The 22,168-nt window shown below is 47.2% G+C and overlaps 1 protein-coding gene across 2 annotated transcripts in view; it reads left to right on the forward strand.

Annotated features, from left to right (window-relative positions):
* The window catches only part of BFSP1 (beaded filament structural protein 1), a 91,653-nt gene that overhangs the window by 58,598 nt on the left and 10,887 nt on the right, over positions 1-22,168 (forward strand). For both annotated transcript variants that reach the window (XM_053574439.1, XM_053574438.1), the window contains exons 3-5: positions 9,433-9,528; positions 12,068-12,163; positions 16,531-16,638. In XM_053574439.1, the coding sequence (XP_053430414.1) occupies positions 9,433-9,528; positions 12,068-12,163; positions 16,531-16,638 (300 nt within the window). The remainder of the gene's footprint in view (positions 1-9,432; positions 9,529-12,067; positions 12,164-16,530; positions 16,639-22,168) is intronic.

The following is a 22,168-nucleotide window of genomic DNA, read 5'->3' on the forward strand; positions in this document are numbered from 1 at the left end:
TTGGTGTCACTGTCCCCTGGGTCCAGGATAAGAGATTTCTACCGACAAATGAGCTGCAGGGTCCGAAGGAGGAGTGTGTCCTCATGCAGCCATCAACTATCTCCCAGACTGTGTGAATTGCCTCATCTTGCTGAACCTCAGCTTCTTCATCTGTGAAATGGGGACGTAGTAGTCCTGTCCATGGCAGTAGAAGTCTGTCTAGTTGTCCAGTGAGAATTAAACGATGTATTAATGTATATGACCTGCCTCTCATGTGGTGGTGTTAGATCCATGGTCATGGGTATTATTTTAGAGCACTTGATATGACAGACCACATCAAGTGGTACGTCAAGGGCTCTGTCCTACACTAGGCTAGTGTGCTTTTCTCCAGAGTGTGGAGTCATAGCCCTGCTGGGGTGGGAGATGATTTTAGATGGTACCTGGAGGAGTGACATTTTGTAGTTATGATTTTTTTTTTTTTTTGAGATAGAGTCTCATTATGTCACCCTCGGTAGAATGCCATGGCATCACAGCTCACAGCAACTTCAAACTCTTGGGCTCAAGTGATTCTTTTGCCTCAGCCTCCCAAGTAGCTGGGACTATAGCGCCCAGCACAATGCTCGGCTATTTTTTTTGTTGTTGTTGTAGTTGTCATTGTTGTTTTAGCTGGCCTGGGCCAGTTTGAACCCGGCAGCCTGGGTGTATGTGGCTAGTGCTGTAACCACTGTGCTACAGGGGCTGAGTCTGTATTTATGAATTTTTTATGATTATCTTTTATTTATTAAAAAGTTCCTTTTCAAATAAATCTGAGGAAAAATGAGTCGATTTAAAGAAAAATATGGAGATTACAAGAGTACAAGTGGCACTTGGATGTAGCGGAAATCATGAACCCATCCCGCAGATGCAGGGTATTGGGGAGGGCCTTGCACTGCCTTGGGGAAGCCTTGTGGTTACAGGCAGGGCAGGTTTTAACCCTAGAAATGACCCAACCTAGTCCTTTTTCTTTGCCCGTGGAAACTCACTGTTGGTGAGGTTAGATGACTTCAGAGCCCTACAGCTGAGCCGTGGGTAGTATAGACCCGAGTTGGGGTTCCTTGTGTTGGTGGCTCATTCTCTGCCTCCAAAGAACTGTTAGGCCAGAACAAAGCCTGAGTTCTCAATTAAAGCTGGCCCCAGAGCCCTTGGCATTGGTGCCCTGTTCACAGACCCTGGGCCTTGCTGAAGGTTGTTGTGGCTTCCTGCATCTCTCTGGCTATGGGAATAGCCATATGTGACCCACATAAGGACAGTCCCAGTGGGTTCCACACAGTCTTTCAGGGGTCCCCAGCAGGACTGAGCCCTGCTGTCCACGGTGGTAACCTCTCTTTAACACACCTTCATGGGCTTTGTTTCCTTCCCTGGGTCACTTCTCCCCTCCTCTCCCTGTACTTCCTGGGACTACCTTGGGGCCTGCTTCAGGAGAACTCAGACAGGCGTCCCTCAAGGGTGTGGCCAGGTGGTCACTGCATCTTCTTGTTCTCTGTCCACTGAGATGATCAGGTGAGCAGAAGGAGGCTGACGTCCATGATGTGTCGGCTGGTCACTGGGTCGACGGTTCTTTGGATGTCTCAGATCAACAAGGTTTTGGCTGTCAGTTCAGTGTCCATCTCTTTTGCTCTGCCTTGTTTGAGGGACTCATCACTCCGTGTGGCCATGGGAGATCAGCGACCCAGACGTTGAATCCTGTTTGGAAGACACCATAATGACCGTGAGAGGACTGATGGCCACTGGTTTCCCAGGACTGCCCCGTGTGTATTCATGCTGCCCACATCATTAAACCTCCAGAAGAGGGCTCCTATATTTTTATCACCAGATAAGCTAAAGCAAGTCACTGTTTACCTTGCACTTGGAAGTGAAATAGATTCCTCAACATACTACCTACGTACTGTGGCCAAATTTATTCAACTTCTCAGCCTTTTGATATAGTAAGAATTCCACGTGACTTTTTTTTTTTTTGAGACAGAGTCTCACTATGCTGCCCTTGATAGAGTGCCATGGCGTCTCACAGCTCACAGCAACCTCAAACTCTTGGGCTCAAGTGATTCTCTTGCCTCAGACTCCCAAGTATCTGAGACTACAGGTGCCCGCCACAACACCTGACTATTTTTTGTTGTTGTTGCAGTTGCTACTGTTGTTTAGCTGGCCTGGGCTGCGTTTGAACCTGCCAGCCTTGATGTATGTGGCCGGCGCCATAACCACTGTGCTATAGGCGTCGAGCCCCAGCTGACTTTTCAATGTTTGGGTTTGGCTAACCTCTAGAACTCACGGTCACTACATATGTATATGCAAGGTTATTGGTCTCCAATTATGACTGACTTTGCTTATCTTAAGGAAACTATAAGGACTGGAGTGTTTATCTCTCCCTTTCTCTTTAAAATCCCCCAGATTTTAAAATGACATGGGTTCTGATCAAATGCTTTCACTGGAGAACAATTAAAAAAAATATTTAAAGGCCGACATGTGTACTTTCCCATGTCCCTCATGTGTCTCCTAAACTCATCTCTAGAAAACAGCAAGGAAGTTCCGGCAGCTTCCACGTTCAGGGTTGTGCCTTCGTGTGCCCAGGGATTCCTCAGAGCCTGGAAATGGACTTCCATAAGAGAGAAGGAGAGGAATTTCGGAAGGAAGAGTTTAGGAGAGGCTGAGGGGTGGAGAGGCTTGAGGGAAAGGAGAGGCGGGGAGGAAGAATAAGGAAGAATGCAGAAGGAAGGAGAGTTGGGGACACCGAGGCAGAGGAAAGAAGGAGCGCGGAATCGCCGAGAACTCGCCAGGGTTAGCAGCTGTGAGAAGAGCCGCCTTAATGCTCGTGGAAAGGCTTTTGACGCCCAGGGTCGAAGGAAAGTGTTTTTAGTTATATAAATCCTAGTTTAGTAGAGATCTTTATGAACTTTAGCAGTTGGGTTTTTTTTTTTTTTCCTCTAGTCAAGCAAAGTGTGGGAGTGGAGAAGGGACAAAGGAATCTGTAACTGGTTGTGATCAATTAGTTATAAACACTACTGCACTCAGACCAGCCTGCAGCTGGGTTTTTTTATTTTTTTAATTTTAATTTTTTTTGAGACAGAGTCTCACTTTATCACCCTCAGTAGAGTGCTGTGACATCACAGCTCAGAGCAACCTCCAACTCCTGGGCTTAGGTGATTCTCTTGCCTTAGTGCAGCTGGGTTTTTCATGGAGTTTCTAGAATGCCTGTAAATAGGTTGGCAAGGCTGATTTTCAAGGGTTTGTCAAACTCAATTTCTCAGTCCTCCTCTCAGAAATGGCTGTGAATAGCCTAGACCAGTGGTTCTGAAACTTCAGTGTGCGTCAGTGTCACCTGCAAGGTGTGTTTAAAACCCAGATTTCTGGGCCTTAGCCCTAGAAATTCAAATCCTGTAGTTTTGCAATCTGCTGGAGTATTTGCAATTCTAATCAGTTTTCAGGTAGTGTGGTTTGGGGACCACACTTTGAGAACCACTGGCTCAATCTAGAACTTACACAATATGTGGGTTGGAATGTTTTCTAAAATTAGACTATTGACCCAGAGTCTCAATTCAGAAAAATCTAGATGCTTCTGCTGTTGAAGCTTTTGAAAATTCAGCTGACAGCATCCAGAGCATAATAAAAATACGAGCGTCTACACATTTCTGAGTTCTGGTGCAAACAAAAGAAAACACTTTCAAAACAATTTTTTTTCAACATATCAGCAATTTCACATTCCAGGGGCACCTCCTCACCTTTGGGGGTTTGGGGGACTGTTTATCAGGTGATGATCTTCAAAGTAAGACAGTGTGTTTACAGAAACATCTGTTTACTCCCTATTTTAAGGACAAATATTGATGTTTCTTTTGTTCTCACCACAAGGAGCTTTAAAGACTTGACTCATGGGACCCAGGGGTGGTGGTTTAGCATGGTCCTCAGAGGGCTGTGGGGAAGAATGGCAGGCACCTTGAAGGATAGGATCAAGACTCAGCACTCAGCTCTTGACTGGTATAGAGAAGCCCAAGATTCTAATCCCGTTATCTTTCAGTATCTTCCATCTATTAGCTGAGTGACTGACCCACTGGATCAATCTGGTCTTAGCCCCCCCAGTTGTGGAGGTAGACTCTGGTCTTTGAGCAGCATTTGGTAGAGCCCTCGTGTGGCATGGAGTTGCTTGAAGGGCCCCTGAGGGAATAGGGTTTCTGGGTGGAGTGGAGTCCCAGGAGTCCCTGTTTGTCCTTCACGAAGAGCATCTCACTCTCCTTTGATACATTGGCTTCCATGGGCTACTTTGTAGGCAGGTGGTACCTCTGGCTTCAAAAAAGCTTGAGGGCTGGGCTCAGTGGCTTACACCGGTAATCCTAGCACTTTGGGAGGCTGAGCCTGAAGGATTGCTTGAGGCTGGGAGTTTGAGACAAGCCTAAACAAAGTGAGCACTCGTCTCTACTAAAAATAGAACAATTAGTCAAGTGTGGTGGTGCACACCTGTAGTTCCAGTTACTTGGGAGGCTGATACCACTACACTCTAGCTCTGGCTGACAGAGCAAGAACCTGTCTCAAAAGAAAAAAAAATGTTTAGGGATGGATGACCTCTAGCGTTCCTTTTATTTCTAAAATTCTGAATGGTCTCTTTACAAGTAAAATAATGCAAAGGATCCTTAAAACCTTATTTCCATCTCTTCACCTTTGTGACTACAATTGTGAATGAATTTTTGGTAAAAATTAAGATGATTGAGAATTCCCCACCCCACACCATCCTCAGGAGTCTTTTAAGAGTGGTGGAGGGAAGGTAGAAAAATATCCGGGGTCTGGCCCAAGGTCTTCACCCAGCCCTGCCTCACCTCTGGCCCAGATGCCTCCCAGAGCCATCCCTTCCTGAAGAGGTGGCCCCATCCCCAGGGCTGAATCACTCCACAGGAACCTCTGCCTAGGAAGAAGTGAGGATGCATCTGGCATACTTTGATTTTCCTTCTCATCATGTGGTCTGCTGTCAATCAAGATGATGGTCATGTGAGCCATGCTGTGTGATCACTGCTGTCTTGGAGAAATGTGGTCATGTGACCCATGCAGGCTAGTTACCCTGCTCTCAGAAATGTGGTCATGTGACCCATGCTGGCCGATCATCAATCTGTCAGAGATGTGACTCCTGAGGGGGAGGTACAGAGATGAATTGAACTGGAGCAGGGTCCTGTGAGGACAATTCTCTGAAAGGTTCCGATGACAGCCCTGGTTTCTGTCCCTCCTGAGACCTGGCTGTTCTTCTGTATTTTACAAATTACTCAAAATCTTTATGTTTTTTGAGACCTTTCCTATTGCTAGAGAGGCCTAGGCTTTCCTTTCTAGCCTCCCCAGGTCCTGTGATAAGTTTGGGTAATTCTGAAGGCCAGACGCCTGGATCTCCACGGGTCTGTCCACCTCCCTGGATGGGGAATGCTTTGATTTGCAGAAGTCCGTCAGTCAAGGTCTCATCTCCCGGGGCTGGACAGTGTGCATATTGTGGAAAAGAAATACTACCACTGAGTTTTTTTGTTAAACTCTTCCTAACTGTCCCTGGGACATAAGATGTGAGGACCCATCATTAAGGCCTCAGAATGGGAACCCTCTGAAGGCAGAGCTCATTAAAGGTCAGCAACTAATTAGTTAATCATGTGAACATGCTCAGATACTACCTGGTTATACAGATTTTCCATTGATATAGTTCAAACACTTCAGTGGGAAACTGATCCCACTAGATCTGGAAAAATGTGTCCCTTTTCAGGGGTGTCCAACTTTTTGGCTTCTCTGTACCACACTGGAAAAAGAAGAGCTGTTTTGGATCACATATTAAATACACAGAACACTAAGGTAAGCTGATGGGCCAGAAAAAAGAAGGCTGTGAATAATTTTCGTGACATCCAGCAGCACAGATAAGTAAAATAGTCCTCACATAATCTGCATGTGGCCCACAGGCTGTGGGTTGGACACCCCCTGCATGTGGGTTTTTAAAAAATTTATTAATAGTTTATCACTCATATTCATAGCTCAGGAACATGGGTCAGTGACAAACATCTATGTAAATCAGCCCAGAGAAATTCTTTATATTCCAAAATCACTTTACGCTCTGAAAGACACCAGCCTTCCTCATCTCCTCTAAATCTTTCATAGAATCATAATTTCTGTAGAAATTTGTATATGTCTTCTTTCTTGGTTCAGCCACAGCAAACTTACAGAAAGCTGCAACCCCCAGGGATACAACAAATGCTCCAACAATATGAATCCACAGGCACCTGGCCAAGAGGCCACGCATCTGAAGTTTGGCCGAAGCACTGGAAGCCATGGTAGTCACTGTCCTTGATGGGTATGCCAATCTCAGCGCGTCCTTCCCTGCACGTGGGTTTTTTAAAGGGAGTGATTTTCCACAAACTCTTGATACACCTAAAGGGCAACTGTGCTAAAAGGGGCAGGGGTCTAGTGCCAGGGCCAGGAAGAAGGTAGAGCCTGAGAAAAAGTAGGCAGGAGAGTTTGGGGGGTAGTGGGTGAAGACCAACTCAGGATGTTGGCCTCTTACCTCCTTCTGTCTGAGGTTTCCTTACCTGGGCACCCAGTGCACACAACTCTGATGCCCCAAAAAAGGTTTCAGAGTTTTCAAAGGGAAGGATTTGGTGACTAGAAATCTGAGTATAGAGAGGCTGGGGCATTCACCCTGGACCAGATACCTGGAGGGGCAGTTCAATTATTCCCGAAATTGGTCCCACAGAGCTGTTGTCCAGTATGGGGCCATCAGCCCCATGTGGCTGTGGAGCAACTGAAATATGGGGCATAGAGTTTGAATTCAATGTTATAAGTGAAGATTGCATACCAGGTTTCAAAACCTTGTCTGAAAAAAAAGAAAGGTATTTCACGAATAACTTTTTAAAATACTCATCACATGATAAAATGATAATGTTTGGGGTATATGGGTTGAAATAAAATATATTATTAAAATTAATTTTACCTGTTTCTTTACATTTTATTTAATGTGTGTCACAGCCCCTAGTGGCCCCTGTAGCCCTGGTCTTGATCACTGCAGGAAGGAACCAGGCGGGAGGTGGATTAGAAGTACAAGCTTGCAGGAGATGGGCTAACCTTGATTGCAGGGTAGCCCCAAGCAACCTCTGCAGTAGCCATTTAGTGAGACAGTATAGGACAGGTGAGGGGAGTATTGGACAATGACTATGTGCCTAAGGATCGCCATGGGCTGGGGCTCTTTCTCCGCAAGGAGCACCTGCGGACGAATTGCCTGAGGGTCCACCCCCCAGCTGCAAATCATCTTGCTCAGAGGTCATCTGGCTTTTGGCGTCCTCTACAAATGTGGCTACTAGAAAATTTAAAATTATGGGGGTTTGCTAAGTTCCCACCTAACAAGTACAACGTAGTGGTATATGGTACACTACCTGGGTGAGGGACTCAACTGCAACTAGGACTTGACCTTACAAACACAAACGGTGTAACCTAATTGTATGCGCTGTCCTATAAATCTGAAATAAGAAAAAAAAGAAAATTTAAAATTATGCCTGAGGCTTAGATAATGGCTATATTAGAACAAAGCAAATGATTTTTATTTACATAAACTTATGCAAAAAGGAATGTTTCAACATACATCATTAGCATCAGGCAATCAGAAATCTTCCTATATCAGTGATCTCTTAAAAGAACAATTAAGGAACCAAGTGCCTTTCTGAAGAATACAGTCCAGTGCTTGCCTTGGCAGCACGTATACTAAATTAGTATGGCCCCTTGCACAAAGGTAACTTGGAAATTTGTGAAACATTCCATATTTTTCTACAACTTGGACTTCCCTAACAAACACAAACAATGTAACCTAATTGTACTGTTTCATCAATTTGAAATTAAAAAATAAATACAGTCCAAAGACCTAACTCCTAGTAGTGCAAGGGTGGAAAAGGTCTCAAAATATCTTGGCTAGTCTACATATTTTGACTGTCTTAACTCTGTTCATCCAAGTGTGGAGAATGTCTCTCAAATATTTTAGCCAAACTATGTATCCCTTTTATTAATGAGAGCCCGTTGCACTTAGTTGTTAATGAGTCACTTCCCAAGGCATCAGGTATTGACAGGTGTGCAGTATCACCCAACGTGCTGAAATATTTAAGTCAATTATAGATATCATAGCACAACTTTAATTAAAAGCCTGAACAATTCTATTATACCTGCTTGGTTTATACAAACAAGATCAATGAGATGAAAGTAAGTGAACTATCAGAAGGTTTGGTGAGGGCTTAGCACCCGTAGCACAGTGGTTAGGGCACCAGCCACATACACCGAAGGTGGCAGGTTCGAACCCGGCCCGGGCCAGCTAACCAACAATGACCACTGCAACAACAACAAAAATAGCCGAGCATTGTGGCTGGTGCCTGTATTCCCAGCTACTTGGGAGGCTGAGGCAAGAGAATTGCTTAAGCCGAAGAGTTTGAGGTTGCTGTGAGCTGTGATACCATTGCACTCTACTGAGAGCGATATAGTAAAACTCTGTCTCAACAACAACAGCAATAAATAATAATAATAATTTAAAAAACGGTTTGATGAGAAAAAAATCTTTTGTATTGTCATTTCCAACTTTAATGGAACTAATGTAATTCACAAAAGCAATCACACTAACATTTTTGTGTTAAAGGCAATTCATCTCAAGATAAATATAAACAGTTCTTGGGAGAAAATTGTTAAAATATAGATTTTAGTATTAAGGGAAAAGTATTCTTTGTTTTAGTCTTAGAAACCAACTCACTGAACAAATATAGAACTTACTTAAATGTTCCTTGGCATGTAAATGTACCTTAACTCTCTGATCTTTTTAGATTTAAAGTTTCTCCGCTCTGGTACTGTTGATGTTTTAGGCTAGAGAATTCTTTCTTATGAGGGAGCTGTCTTGTGCATTGGCCTCTACCCAATAGTTGACGCACTCAAGTGGTGTCAAAAAATGTCTGTGGGGCAGTGCTCAGCAGCTAGGGTGCCGGCCACCTACATTGAGGCTGGTGGTTCGAACCTGGCCCAGGCCTGCTAAACAACAATGACAACTGCAACCACAAAAAAAAATAGCGGGTGCCTATATTCCCAGCTACTTGGGAGGCTAAGGCTGGAGAATCACTTAAGCCCAAAAGTTTGAGGTTGCTGTGAGCTGTGACACTACGGCACTCCACTGAGGCAACATAATGAGACTCTGTCTCAAAAAAAAAAAAATGTCCGCAGACATTGTCAAATGACCCCTAAGAGCAAAGTCATGTCAGATGTTGAGAACTACTATTTCAGACCAGGTTCAAGGGGCTACCCCAAAGCATTGCTAGAATGCAGAAGCCCAGCCTGCCTCCCGGAACTGCTGAACGATAATGCAGGGTCGGCTTGCTCTTACGCCTGGTGTACTTCGCCCCGTGCTCCTGGCGCGTGGGTTCATGCTGGAGACGTGTGACTCTGTCGTTGCAGGAAGCCGACGAAGCCTTGCTGCATAACCTACGCCTTCAGCTCGAAGCCCAGTTCCTGCAGGATGATATCAGTGCGGCAAAGGACAGGCACAAAAAGGTAACCATGACCCTTCGAAGCCTGCCCCCCAGAAAACCCAGTTTGCATTTCATCAGACAAGCATGGGGCATGGTGGTGAAGCCTGAGACTGACAGAGTGGCCTGCTTTCGTGCGCACTGTCTCTTGAACCAAACAGGGGCGGGTTGGTCACTGGATGCATGCAGAGGAACAGGCAGTGTGCGTGTGCGGGGGCAGTGGTGTTGGGAGTGATGTCTGTGTTGTATAGTACAGTTTACAAAGTGATTTTGGATAGCTCTGTCTTGATTAAAGTATAATTCACCACTGTTTAAGCTCCAGAAAATGCAGAAATAATAAAAAAAAAAAGAGTATTGTTTTTAGCTCAGCTTTGCGCCAGTCAATTGAAGGAGAAGGTTTATTTTGGAACCTTCTCTCTTAAGTGCTCTGATGTCCCCTGACCCTCACTGGCTTCTTCTGGGCCTAACTTTGGGGGTGAATAAGAAAGATCAAATCCTGCAGCTGTGTAACCGGGGTGAGTGGCCTACTCTCTCTGAGCTGCTGCTTCATCTTCACAATGCTCATGCAGACCCCCTTGTCAGCAGGGTGCTCTCCCCCTCCTGCAGGAGTCTGTAGTTTTCCCAGAGTAGCTGAAGGCTGTGCTGCCAGATAGGGAAGGGGTGGGGACCTGCTGCCCCTGGGAGCGGGGGACTGGACAGGAGTTAGTGTCCAAACACCCCAGCTCCCTCTGGCCTGTGTGGACCGACTCTGAGGCTTCTGTTCTGTGCAGCTCCCAGAGCCCCCACCAGGATCTCCAGGTGGTCACAGGGGTGACGTGCTGATGACATGCTCCTCATTGCCCCCACCTCCCTTCTACACTCCAGTGCCCTACTAGTCATGCTTCCCGCCCTCTCCTCCAGTCACCTGCTTGCACTCACATCCTGCTCCTAGGGTCTGCTTCTGGGGAAACCCAAACTAAGACAGTGCGCTAGTAAAGGTACAACCTGGAGCTGGGCAGGTGCTTTGCAAACCTTCCTTCTCTTTTTACCTCTGTGTGTACCTGCATCAGGATGTCAGGCCTGTCCCTTCCTGCTGGGGTCCCGCCACCTTTTCATCAGGCCCAGCCCTTTCCTCCTTCCTACCTTCTTCTGCTCCACTCAGGACATTTTTTTTTTTTAATTAAATCATAGCTGTGTACATTAATGCAATCATGGGGTACAATGTGCTGGTTTTATATACAATTTGAAATATTTTTATCAAACTGGTTAACATAGCCTTCATGGCATTTTCTTAGTTACGGTGTTCAGACATTTATAGTCTGCATTTAGTAGGTTTCACCTGTACCCTTCTAAGATGCACCGCAGGTGTGGTCCCACCAATTACCTTCCCTCCACCCATCCTCCTCTCTCCCCTCCCCTCCCTTGCTCCTTTCCCCATATTCTTGTGCTACACTTGCGTTATAGCTCATGAAAGCTATCAATTAGTTTCATAGTAGGGCTGAGTACATTGGATACTTTTCCTTCTGTTCTTGAGATACTTTGCTAAGAAGAATATGTTCCAGCTCCATCCATGTAAACACACTCAGGGCAATTTTGACGCAGCTCAGTGCATTCTCCAAAGCCTTTTAGAATAATGAAGCTGCTGATGGCGGTGGTGACAAGGCCAGGTAGTGCCGCAATGATGCCAGGTAGCACTGTGACACCCGCATTATATCATTGGATTCGAGCCCCCTTATGCGATAGTGCTCAGGTCGGGTTCCTTGTGGGCGGAGCCTGCCTGATCAGAGGTAGGGATTTTTGTGCTATTGGTGAGCAGTGGAGGGCTCTGGGGAAAAGGGGAGGGAAGGAGCACAGCAGGCTGTGGTCTCCACTGGAGTCTAGCCCTGCTGATCTCAGTCTTAGGGAACCCTGGAGTGCCAGGGAGAGTCACATCATATCCTGGTCCCACCTCAAGCAGGAGCATTGGTCTCTGGTGCTCCTGTGCCCATCAGCCCTGGCCTGGGCTGGAGATAGGGCAGAGCCTATGTAGCTCCCAGACAAGGTGACCATAGGCTGACCACAGGCCATCCTCTTGAGAGGTGGGGACAGAGCTGGGGATTGGTGCTCTGACTGGTAAAGGGGATCACACCCTGGTAGGCAGTTTCCCTGTTGAACAGGAAGAACAGGTATTGTAGGAGTTTTAAATATCTTGCCTGAGACCGTGCACAGCCAGTAAGTCATTTAGTTCAGGCCTGAGGACCGAGGCCCATTCTTTGAAGCACTGTCTTTCACTGGTGTCTGAAAGGGTCCTCTGTACCCCCAGGGCCTCTTTTGTTCTCTTTTGCATATGCAGAACTCTGTGAAGCCAGTAGCAAAGAAACAAGAAAGGTAACAGATACCAAATTAACGAAGCCTCGGGTTATTCTTGGCCTATTCTTGTGAAGATTAAAGCATACCGTGATGTGGTGTGCTGGGTGGGCCTGTCCAGGGTCTGCCCCGTTTGTGATGGTGGAACATGTGAAGGATTCATTCCTGGGCTCACCTAGTAACTAGAGGGAAAACTCAGGCAGCTCAACCTGTACTGAGAATGTTCTCCCTCCCAACAGAACCTTCTGGAAGTTCAGACCTATATCAGCATCCTGCAGCAGCTCATTCACACCTCCACTCCTCAGACATCCGGCATGACCAGTGGGATAAGGGAGGTAAGACACTGGGCCACAGCTGCAGGCTGAGCCAGGCAGATTTTCCTCACACCCGTCTGGCCAGTTGGCCTGGGCAGAGACCTGGGAAGAGCATTGGGTTGAACTGTGAGGATGGCTTAGAGCAAGGTTTTTTAACCTTTTTTTTTTTTAATCTCACAGCCCACTTAATTCTATAGTTAAATTTCTATGGCACACTTAAATTATGTTCATCAAGGCTGAGAGCCCATACCTCAGTGAGTAGAGCGCCAGCCACATACACTGAGGGATTCTAGCCTGGCCCGGGTCTGCGAAACAACAATGACAACTCCAACCAAACAAAAATAGCTGGGTGTTGTGACAGGTGCCTATAGCCCCAGCTTGGGAGGCTGAGGCAAGAGAATCCCTTAAGCCCAAGAGTTTGAGATTTCTGTGAGCTGTGCTGGTACAGCCCTCTACCAAGGGCGACATAGTCAGACTCTATCTTAAAAAAAAAAAAATTTATGTTTGTCAAAGAAAAAAAAAAAAACAGTTTAAAAAAAAGAATATATTTACTGTGCTTTGAACTTCTTTCATAAATAATTTAATTAATGATCTTTAAAAATTTTCGAGGCACACCTAAAATCCCCTCATGGCAAAGCAGTGTGCACGCCAGTTGAAAATCGCTGGCCTAGTGGGCTGAGCCTGCCCACGGCTGCTTTTGCAGTTTGCTTTTCTGAGTTTTTACTCCTACTCTAAATACTAATATTCAGACATGGGAAGACATCAACCGTGTCGTGACCATTTTCGTAGCTATTTTCTCTTACGGACTATGGGCTGCTCTTCGATGTGTACTTTGTAAGTGGTTTATAAAGTATAAACCAGGCTGTGTGCTGTTCCTGCATCCCCACCAGCAATGAGTGAGGGTTTCCGACACTTCATATCCTTTTGCCAGTGCTTGGTATGTCAGCTTTTGATTTTGCTTTTGCTCTCCTCACGGCTCGGTTGTGTATCTCACTGCGGTTTTGATTTGCATCCCCTAATGACTAATGATGTTGAGCATCTTTTCATGTCGGTTGCCATCTGTCTGTCTTCTTTGTTGAAGTGTCTGCTCAAATCTTTCGACCGTTTTTGAATGGGGTTGTTTGCTTTCTTATTCTCCTCATCAATCTGATTCTAAATTTCAAATATAGAAAACCTCAGACAATTAATGAATGTATTTTCGAGACTGGGCTCTGCAGTAATGATCATGTAAGTTTCTGGCATGACAGCTACTGAGAAGGGATGGAGATGATTGAAACTGATTTGTAAAAAACTGGGGATTTAGCTGTGAAACGTGATTCCCACTGTAACTCTCTGCATTCCTTCTTCATTTAGCTGTCATACTTTCTCCCTAATGTGGTTTATGGAATTTTGTGATGCATAATATGATACAAAAAATGAACTGAAAAGGATGCAAATTAAAATAAAAATGTTGCCATGTCCCTTCTCCAGAGGTTGTGGTAGGTTGCTGAAGGTCAACTCATAAGGCTCTGAGTTTTTGCAGGGATGACCTACTTAGGACAGAGGTTCTCAACCCTGGTGACACTTGAGATTGTCTGGATGTATGTTCAGGCCTCACCAAATTCAGTGAATGTGTGGCTGGGGAGGTGGAGCCCTGTCCCAGGGCAGTGTGCGGATAAGCTGTTGCAGAACCTGTGGACTCGGGTGGCTGCTGCTTGTAGCAAAGCTGAAGAAGTCCTCACATGAGCTTCAGAAGACACTTTTGAACCCTGCAAAGTAAGAGGCAGGAAAGTTACTTTTTTGGGTCTGCATGAGGATATTTTTGTTCATATTGCCCAGCAATTATCATTTCAGGATCCTGTTCTCCTTAGTTGACATAACATAATTTCTACAAAGGTATATACCTTTTCCTAAAAGCCTTAATTTTCTTTGCTAGAAATTCCTTTCCAGAGATACTGTTTTTATTTTTCAAACTCCATTTTGTCCTCTATTTCAAAGATGTTTTACTTCTAGGCACATTTGCTGGGTCATATCATGCATTCCCCTGCAACAGAGCTTTTCTAAGTTGTGAGAGTGCAGAGACCACCTGGACTTACGCCTATGGTGTCAAATCAGCATCCCTGGGAGCTTGTGCGATGGCACATCCAGACCCACCTCGAACCACCTGAGTCCAAATCTGCATCTTAGCAAGGTCCCAGGGATTCGGGTGCAAGTTACAGATGGAAGGCCACGGACTGAGGATGCATCACCTTTGTTATGAATCTTAGTTTAAAAATTCTGCATACACGTTAGGCAGTCACTTCCGGACTCGTTTCATTGACTCTTGCTACTGTCCTAGAAAAGGTGAAAGTCACATTTGTATAAATGAGGATGGAGGGTATGTGGTTCCCTAGGAATGCAGGTCAGTGGGTTGTGTCAGAGTACACTATGGGGTGGGGTGGGGTAGAACTGAGTTTATTGTCTCCTGCAGCAAGGGAGCATCACCCTGAGGAGACTTGAGAGGCGTCTCCATGGGGGAGGGACGGTGAGGGATCTGGGTTGTTAGGTGATTTGGGGGGTAAGGAAGGTAAGCAGGACTTGCTCTGGGTTGGGTACCATCCGTCCCATGTCTAAGTATCTCCATCATTGTTTCGAGGATACAGAAAACAGATGTGTGGCTGGAGCTGCACTTGGCAATGAAGCAGCATCGCTCGTGCTGGTGGGGAGAGCAGAGTTGTCACGGTCATTTTTGTGGTTGCCCAGCAGTCTTGAGCATGTGTTCCCGTTTTCCTTTTGTTCCACGTGGTCCAAGGTGACATTTTCAGGTACTGGTGGCATTGTTTATAAATAGGGAGCACCCTGGCCCTCTGCTGGTGCCAGCTGTGGAGCTGTCCTTCTTCTTCAGTGAGTCCTTGAGGCCATCGTGTGTGAGGTGCCCTGTGGGCCGACCTTCCGGGGGTTGGGCAGGGTTATGAGGGGAACAGGAGGGACGCAGTGAGAGAGGCTGCCAGACCCAAGCAGGGTCGAGGGTTCGCACTGTGTCTCCTGCCATGCTGAGGCTGCGGGTCCAGCATTTTACTTGGTAGCATGTTTGCAAATCTGCCACATTCTGGTTCTGATGGACAAGGATCCCCTTCTGTTCCCAACCACACCCTTGTCTGCTTCTGTGAGGCAGGGAGGTGGGGGCTGAGGCACAGAGACACACAGAGGACAGAGACAGACTGAGAGTCACAGGATGGGAGGAGAAAGAGAACAGGAGGAGAGGTGGAGAGAAACCCTGGAGTGAATGGACGCGGTTGATGAGCCTGGGGTGTGTCTCGAACCCTCCTTGTGCATACGGTTGGGCCACAGGCCCGGATCCGCACTTCCTCCAGCTCCTTGTCCTGCCCCAGCTTCCCGTGTGTCTATGTTGTTGTTCGAGCCACTTAGCAAGGTGTCTCCAAGCAGGGGGCTTCCTGTGGCTTGTGAATACCACTTGGCTTCTGATTTTGCGTGGCTTTGAGTTGGTACACTGTGTCGGAAGGCACTGCTCGTGAGCATTTGGTTCGTGAAGCAATTTGGATGTTTTTGAGCAGACAGCGGAAAAGTGGGTCAGGAGAAGGGCAGCTGCTTGGCAGAGTGCAGAGTGGTGCAAGGAAGATTTCCCTCCAAGCTGTTCCACAGAGTGTGGATAGGATGGTGTGGCAGCCTCATCATGGCCACAGGCCCCCACTTCATGCCTCTGACACCACAGCACAGTTGGTGGCTCAGCGCTCAGACTCACCTTCCTTTTCACATGCACAGAGAATAGAGGCCCGTGAGAGGCTGCATTCTCGGCTTTCCTTTTGACTGAATGGAGAGGGGAGGCTTTGAGGTCCGATGTCTCTTGCAGAGTCTCCTAATGAGTTCCTGGCACACCCAGGTATAAGCTCAGGTCTCCTGAGCCTGTTTCTGGACTTGACACTCACAGGTGGTTCGGGCTCTGTAAACAAAGCCTGCAGGCCCGCCTTTGTCTGCTTCAGCTGCTGTGATGGGATACCATAGACTGGGGACCTTCTGTGACAGATATTTATTTTTCACAGTTCCGGAGTCTGGAAGCCCAAGATCAGGGTGTCAGCAGACTGCGTCCGCTGAGGGTTCTCTTCCCAGCTTGCAGACAGCTGCCTACCTCTCTCTGTGTCACATGTGGCAGAGAGACAGAGTGTGCTCTGGTGTCCCTTCCTCTTATAAGGGGACCTGATCCCTTCATGGGCCCCCCTCTTGACCTCACTTAACCCTAATTACTTCCCCAAAGTCTCATCTCCTGAAACTGTCACCTTGGGGGTTCAGGCTTCAATGCATGCATTCCGGGGGATGGGAACGTTCTGTCCGCAGCAGGGCCCACCAACTTCACACTTGGTCTCTTGCGTCTCCTCACACGTGTGAGTCTGACTCTGGCCTTCTCTGTGCAGGAGAAGCTCCTGACGGAACGGGAAGTGGGTGCCCTGCGGAGCCAGCTGGAGGAGGGCCGGGAGGTGCTCTCCCACCTGCAGGCGCAGAGAGTGGAGCTGCAGGCCCAGGTAGGCACCCGTCTGCCACATGTAAGTCAGGGCTTTCTGTCACACGAGACACACCTGTGTAACCTAGCAGGAGTGGAACATTCTGAGGAGGTGACCAGGTGCCCTGCTTTGCCCTGGGCTGAGGGGTTCCCAGCTTGTGGGACTATCAGTGCCCAAACTGGAAAAGCCCTGGGCAAATGAAGATAGGGCCATGTTTATTCTCCGGGGTCCCTTTGAGACTCCTTAGGTCATGTCCTCTCCCACTCAGGGGTGGCTTTCCCAGCTTCTGCATCGTGGATTCATGTAGCCCAGCTCAAACTGTGTGAAAATAAAAAGAAAGGGGCACATGCTGGGATTTTTCTCTTACTCTTGCTTGAATCTGTGCGTCCTGCCTATCTTCTCATGGTAAAATTTCTCCTTGGGATTTGATTATAGATCTGGAAAGGGTGGTTGTGTGAGCATTGGCCTCCAGTTTGAAATTTGAAAGCGTAAAGCTCCTATTTCTGCTCCTACGACATTTCAAACCAAATGCCACCTTGGTTTGGGACATGTGGGTACTCAGCCATATGGAGGTTTAGTTTGAAAACCATACTCAGCAGAAAAGCTTGGTCCTGTTTGTGTGGCCTCCCTCCTGGTAGCGAGTTTCCTGGCATGTTCCCCTGGGTTCCTCGCAGTTTTCTGTCTCTGGTTTCCCGCCAGCCGGCCATTCTGAAGGGGAGGGGTGGGTTGAAATACCACACCTCCATATGGCTGAGTACCAAGGTGACATTTGGTTTGATAAGTACACATGAGGGATAAGAGGGCAAAACGTTTAAAGATCTGTCTCTCCTGAAAATCTGGAACATCTGGACATTGTGTGTTACTATGTCTCTGTCCTGCCCGTTCCCATAAAATTGGAAAAAATGTAAAATCATAACCAGATGTGCTGCCATCAATATTGAGTGCCCTGCGCGTCTGCTTAGGGGTCTCATCTTGGGACCTCATCCCCACTCCCACCCCTCGCTGTGCAGCAAGATAGGGTCTTGGGGGGTCCCTGGGCTGGAGGTGACAGTGGGAAAAGTTAAATAATGGCCTAAAACTCATCTTCTTATGAGATAAGCTCTGGCTCTGGGATCAGATGCCCCATCTTGGTGACGTGGTTGTGAGGTGTTGTGTGTGGTTTCTTCTGAGGAGCTGAAACGATAGGAGGAGGGTGTGTGTGTGTGTGTGGTGTGTGTGGTGTGTGTGTGTGTGTGTGTGATGTGTGGTGGTGTGTAGTGTGATTGTGACATGGGGTATGTGTATGTGTGGTATGTGAGTGATGTGTGGTTTGGGTGGTGTGTCTGTGTGTGATTTGTGTGTATGTGTGGGGTATATGTGCGTGCTATGTGGTAGTGTGGTGTGTATGTGATGTGTGGTGTATTGGTGTGTGTGTGACATGGTGTGTGTGTGGTGGTGTGGTGGGTGTAGTGTGTGTGATGGTGTGTAGCGTGTATGGTGTGTGTGTGACATGTGGTGTGTGTGTGATGTGTGGTGTGTGTGTGACGTGTGGTGTGTGTAGTGTGTGATGGGTGTGTGGTGTGTGTGTGACGTGTGGTGTGTGTAGTGTGTGATGGGTGTGTGGTGTGTGTGTGTAACTTGTGGTGTGTGCGTGACGTGTGATGTGTGTGTGGTGTGTATACGTGACTAGAGAAGAGGACACAGCCCAGTCATGGTCTTAGAGACCAGCATTTTCCACACTGCTGGTTACAGCGCGTTGCTGGTGTAAAATGAGTTCCCTGGAATTGGCTGGCAGGAGAAAGCAGTCAGCAGTATGCAGCCAGAGTAAGAAATACCAGAATGTGCCGTGAGTAAGGAGGGAGCGTTGACCCCATGGGGCCTGTGTTCGCCTCCCTCTCTCTGTTTGCTCACACATGTACCCGTGTGCGCGTTTGTCAATGCAGATGGCTTGCCGTGTGAAATGTGCCTTTTCCTGTGGCCGTGGGGACAAAGTTGAACACCACTGCCCTACATACTGAGAAAGATGAAAGGGCTGGGCCGATAGGGTAAATTCCAGTTCCAGGACAGAGAATTTTCTCTATGTACATGTATGTATTTGTTGAATATCAAAATAAGAAACTGCACAATGGATTTAACTAGTTTCTGAGAACACTTGCTCCTGCCTGCGGTTGCTCCAGAAAGATGTGCTAGCTTGACTCTGAGTCAAGTCTGTAAAGTAGGGTGTCCATCTCCTCTCCGGAGCTGCCCCCCGGTCCTCACCTGTGGTGGTGTGATGAAGCTGGTAAACTCCTCAGAAAAATGATGTTAAAGGCATGACATAAAGCACAGATAATTAAAATGAAACAATTATATTGAAATAGTTATCAAAATATTACCAAATCATTTCATATAATATATGCGCTTATATTCATAACGATATCTAGCAGCTGGTCTAAGGAGACAGCTATGTGTGTTTTCTATTGCTGCCGTGATTAATTACTACAAACCAGGGCTTTGAATAGCACCCAATAGTTAGCACACAGTTGTGAAGATCAGAAGTCTGGGCAGTTCAGTTGGTTTCTCTGCTTTGGGTGTCACAAGGCTAAAATAAAGCTGGCCTGGGCTCTTATCTGGAGGCCCTTGGGGGAGAATTTGCTCCCAATCTCACTGAGGTTGATGGCAGGATTCAGTGCCCGGCACCTGTATGAACAAGGGCTAATTTCTCTGCTGGCTGTTGTCAAGGGTGGCTGTGGAGGCTGCCCATGTTCCTTGGCTGTCCCTGCACCCTTCAGAGCCAGCAGCAGATCGTAGACTCTTTGTCGTGCATTGGTCTGACCTTCCATTTTCATGTTTCTCTGACTTACATGTTATTTTCTTTTTCTCCCAGACAAGGTCTTGCTCTGTTGCCCAGGATGGAGTGCAGTGGCATCATAGCTAGTTCACTGCAACCTCAAATTCCTGGGCTCAAGCAATCCTCTTGCTTCAGCCTCCCAAATAGCTGGGACTACAGGTGTGCACCACCATGCCTGGGTATGTTTTAATTTATTGTAGAGATGGAGGTCTCACTATTTCCCAGGCTGGTCTTGAACTCCCAACTTCAAGTGATTTTCCTGCCTTCGCCTCCCAAAGTGCTGACATCGTGATGGGCCTGAGCCACCATGGCTGGCCTGATTTCTGCTTTTACGGTCTGGTGTAATTAGAAGTAATTTAGAATACTCTCCTTTTTTAAAGACTAACTGGTTAAGAACCTGCATTATACCTGTAAAGTCCTTTCTGCCATGTAACATATTCAGGGTGTCACACTAAAGGGCAAAGGCTGTGGGCATTAAAATTCTGCCTAATTAGCTTTAATTAAAACTCAGACTTGGCTGCCTCCCCCCCCAAGAGTTTCAAACTCACGAGGTCTAGACGTGGCCTGAGAACGTCCATTTTCAAGTTTCCAGGTGAGGTTGATGCTGTGAGTCCAGAAACCACACTTTGAGAACCACTGGTGTGAGGGTGGGTCCCAGGTTGGGTCAGAATGATCTACAGCTAATCCCTCTGGGGTCCTAGGCGTGGACCCTCCACAGCCTCATTCAGAACGTTCATGGCTGGGTTTTTCTTCCCCTCTGTTTTAAAAGGTTTTAGTGGCTTTCAAGGGACATCTGGCTGCACACCTTTCAGCAAGGCCAATGCTGGTTAGGGACTTGGGGAGGACTAGGGAGGGGAGCTTCTTGTAGCTTTAGGCTGGGCTGTGGCAGCTGATTCTGCCTATAGTTAAGGCATCTGATGCTTCCAGAATCCTCCATAGCAGAGATCCTCAGAGTGAGTTCCCTGTCCCAGCAGCATCAACAGCACCTGGGAACTTGTCAGAATCCAAATTCCTGGCCATATCCTAGACCTGGTGAACCAGGAACTATGGGTGGGGGCTGGCAACCTTTTGTTTTATAAGCCCTCCAGATGATTCCACAGGCTCAAGTTTGAGAGACGCTGGGCCCAGGAAGGAAGGAACAGCACATGAGATTATAGCTGCCCACTTCCCCCCACCAAGGAAGCTGAGCACCGGCTTGTAAGGCCCCTGGAGAAGGAGTGTGTCTCCTTCAATTGTACCAACTGAGTTTATGTGACAGGGAAGTGAAGAAAATCATATAAATTGCAAAGTGGAACTGGGCATGGTGGCTTATGCCTGTATTCCCAGCACTTTGGGAGGCCAAGGTGGGAAAATGTCTTGAGGCCAGGAGTTTGAAATCAGCCTGGGCAATAAGTGAGACCCTATTTCTTAAAAAAAAAAAAGCAGCATAGTATTGTGTGTCTGTAGTCCCAGCTACTTGGGAGGTTGAAGCAGGAAGATCACATAACCCCAAGAGTTCAAGGCTACAGTGAGCTATGATAGTGCCAGGATACTCCAGCCTGGGTGACAGAGCTAGACCCTGTCTTAAAAAAAAAAAAAAAAAAAAAAGATTACAATGTGGGAGCCACTGAGTCTCCTGTCTCATTAAAGTCACTTACCACCATCTAGTGGTGAGATTTGATAAGACAGTGGGTAATCTTTTTATTTATTTATTTATTTATTTTTTAAAGACCCTGGATTTAAAGGCGTCTGGGGTCCTAAGAGGACTGAAGCAAGAGCTCACCCCTCCAGATGGGGCTATGGGTCAGGCTCTTGCCTTCAGTTGCTCACAGCCCAGTGGCAAGTCAGATATAAACCAGACGATCCAATGGTCCAGGCAGAAACACAGAAGTCACTTCACTCAGGATAAAGTTCAAGGTGCCATAGGGCCTACGTCCCTGCTTCCTTCCCTATCCAGCATCCTCTTGGCTGCTGTCCTCGCGGTGACCCTGGGCCACGTGGTTTCTGAAACTGGCCCCTTTGCTCATCCTCTCGCTCCTTTCCCTGTCCTCCCTTGGTACTCAGAATGGTCACCTCCTGGAATCCTCTCTCCCTGTGCTCCAAGATGCCTCAGATGTCTCTGTGACTGATGCATCTCCCCTGTTGGACTGTGAACTGCTGGAAGAGGGACTCTGTCTCGTTCTTTGATGGCCAGGCTGGCGCTGGGTGGCACTAGATGCTGTGACACCTCAGTGGCTCTTGTCAGAGGCATCTCCTTTGCCTCCCTTCGGGGTGGGGAACCTGTGGCCTTGGGGCCACACATGACCTTCTGGATCCTTGAGTGTGGCTTTTTGACTGAATCCAAATTTCATAGAACAAATACTTTTTACAAACAAATGATCAAATCATGAGATAAAGTAAGAAAGATGGGGCTCAGTGCCTACAGGTCAGAGGCTAGAGTGCCAGCCTCATACACCGGGGCTGGCGGGTTTGAACCCAGCCATGGCCTGCCAAACAACAAAGGCAACTACAACAAAAAAATAGCTGGGCATGGTGGTAGGCGCCTGTAGTCCCAGCTACTTGGGAGACTGAGGCAAGAGAATCGCTTAAGCCCAAGGGTTTGAGTTTGCTGTGAACTGTGATGCCACAGCACTCTACTGGGGGCGACATAGTGAGACTCTGTCTCAAAAAAAAAAAAAAAGATTGTCTGGCTCGGTGCCTGTGGCTCAAGCAGCTAAGGCACCAGCCATATGTATACCTGAGCTGGCCAGTTTGAATCCAGCC

The sequence above is a fragment of the Nycticebus coucang genome, chromosome 21 (assembly GCF_027406575.1).
Source record: "Nycticebus coucang isolate mNycCou1 chromosome 21, mNycCou1.pri, whole genome shotgun sequence".
Lineage (NCBI taxonomy): Eukaryota > Metazoa > Chordata > Mammalia > Primates > Lorisidae > Nycticebus > Nycticebus coucang.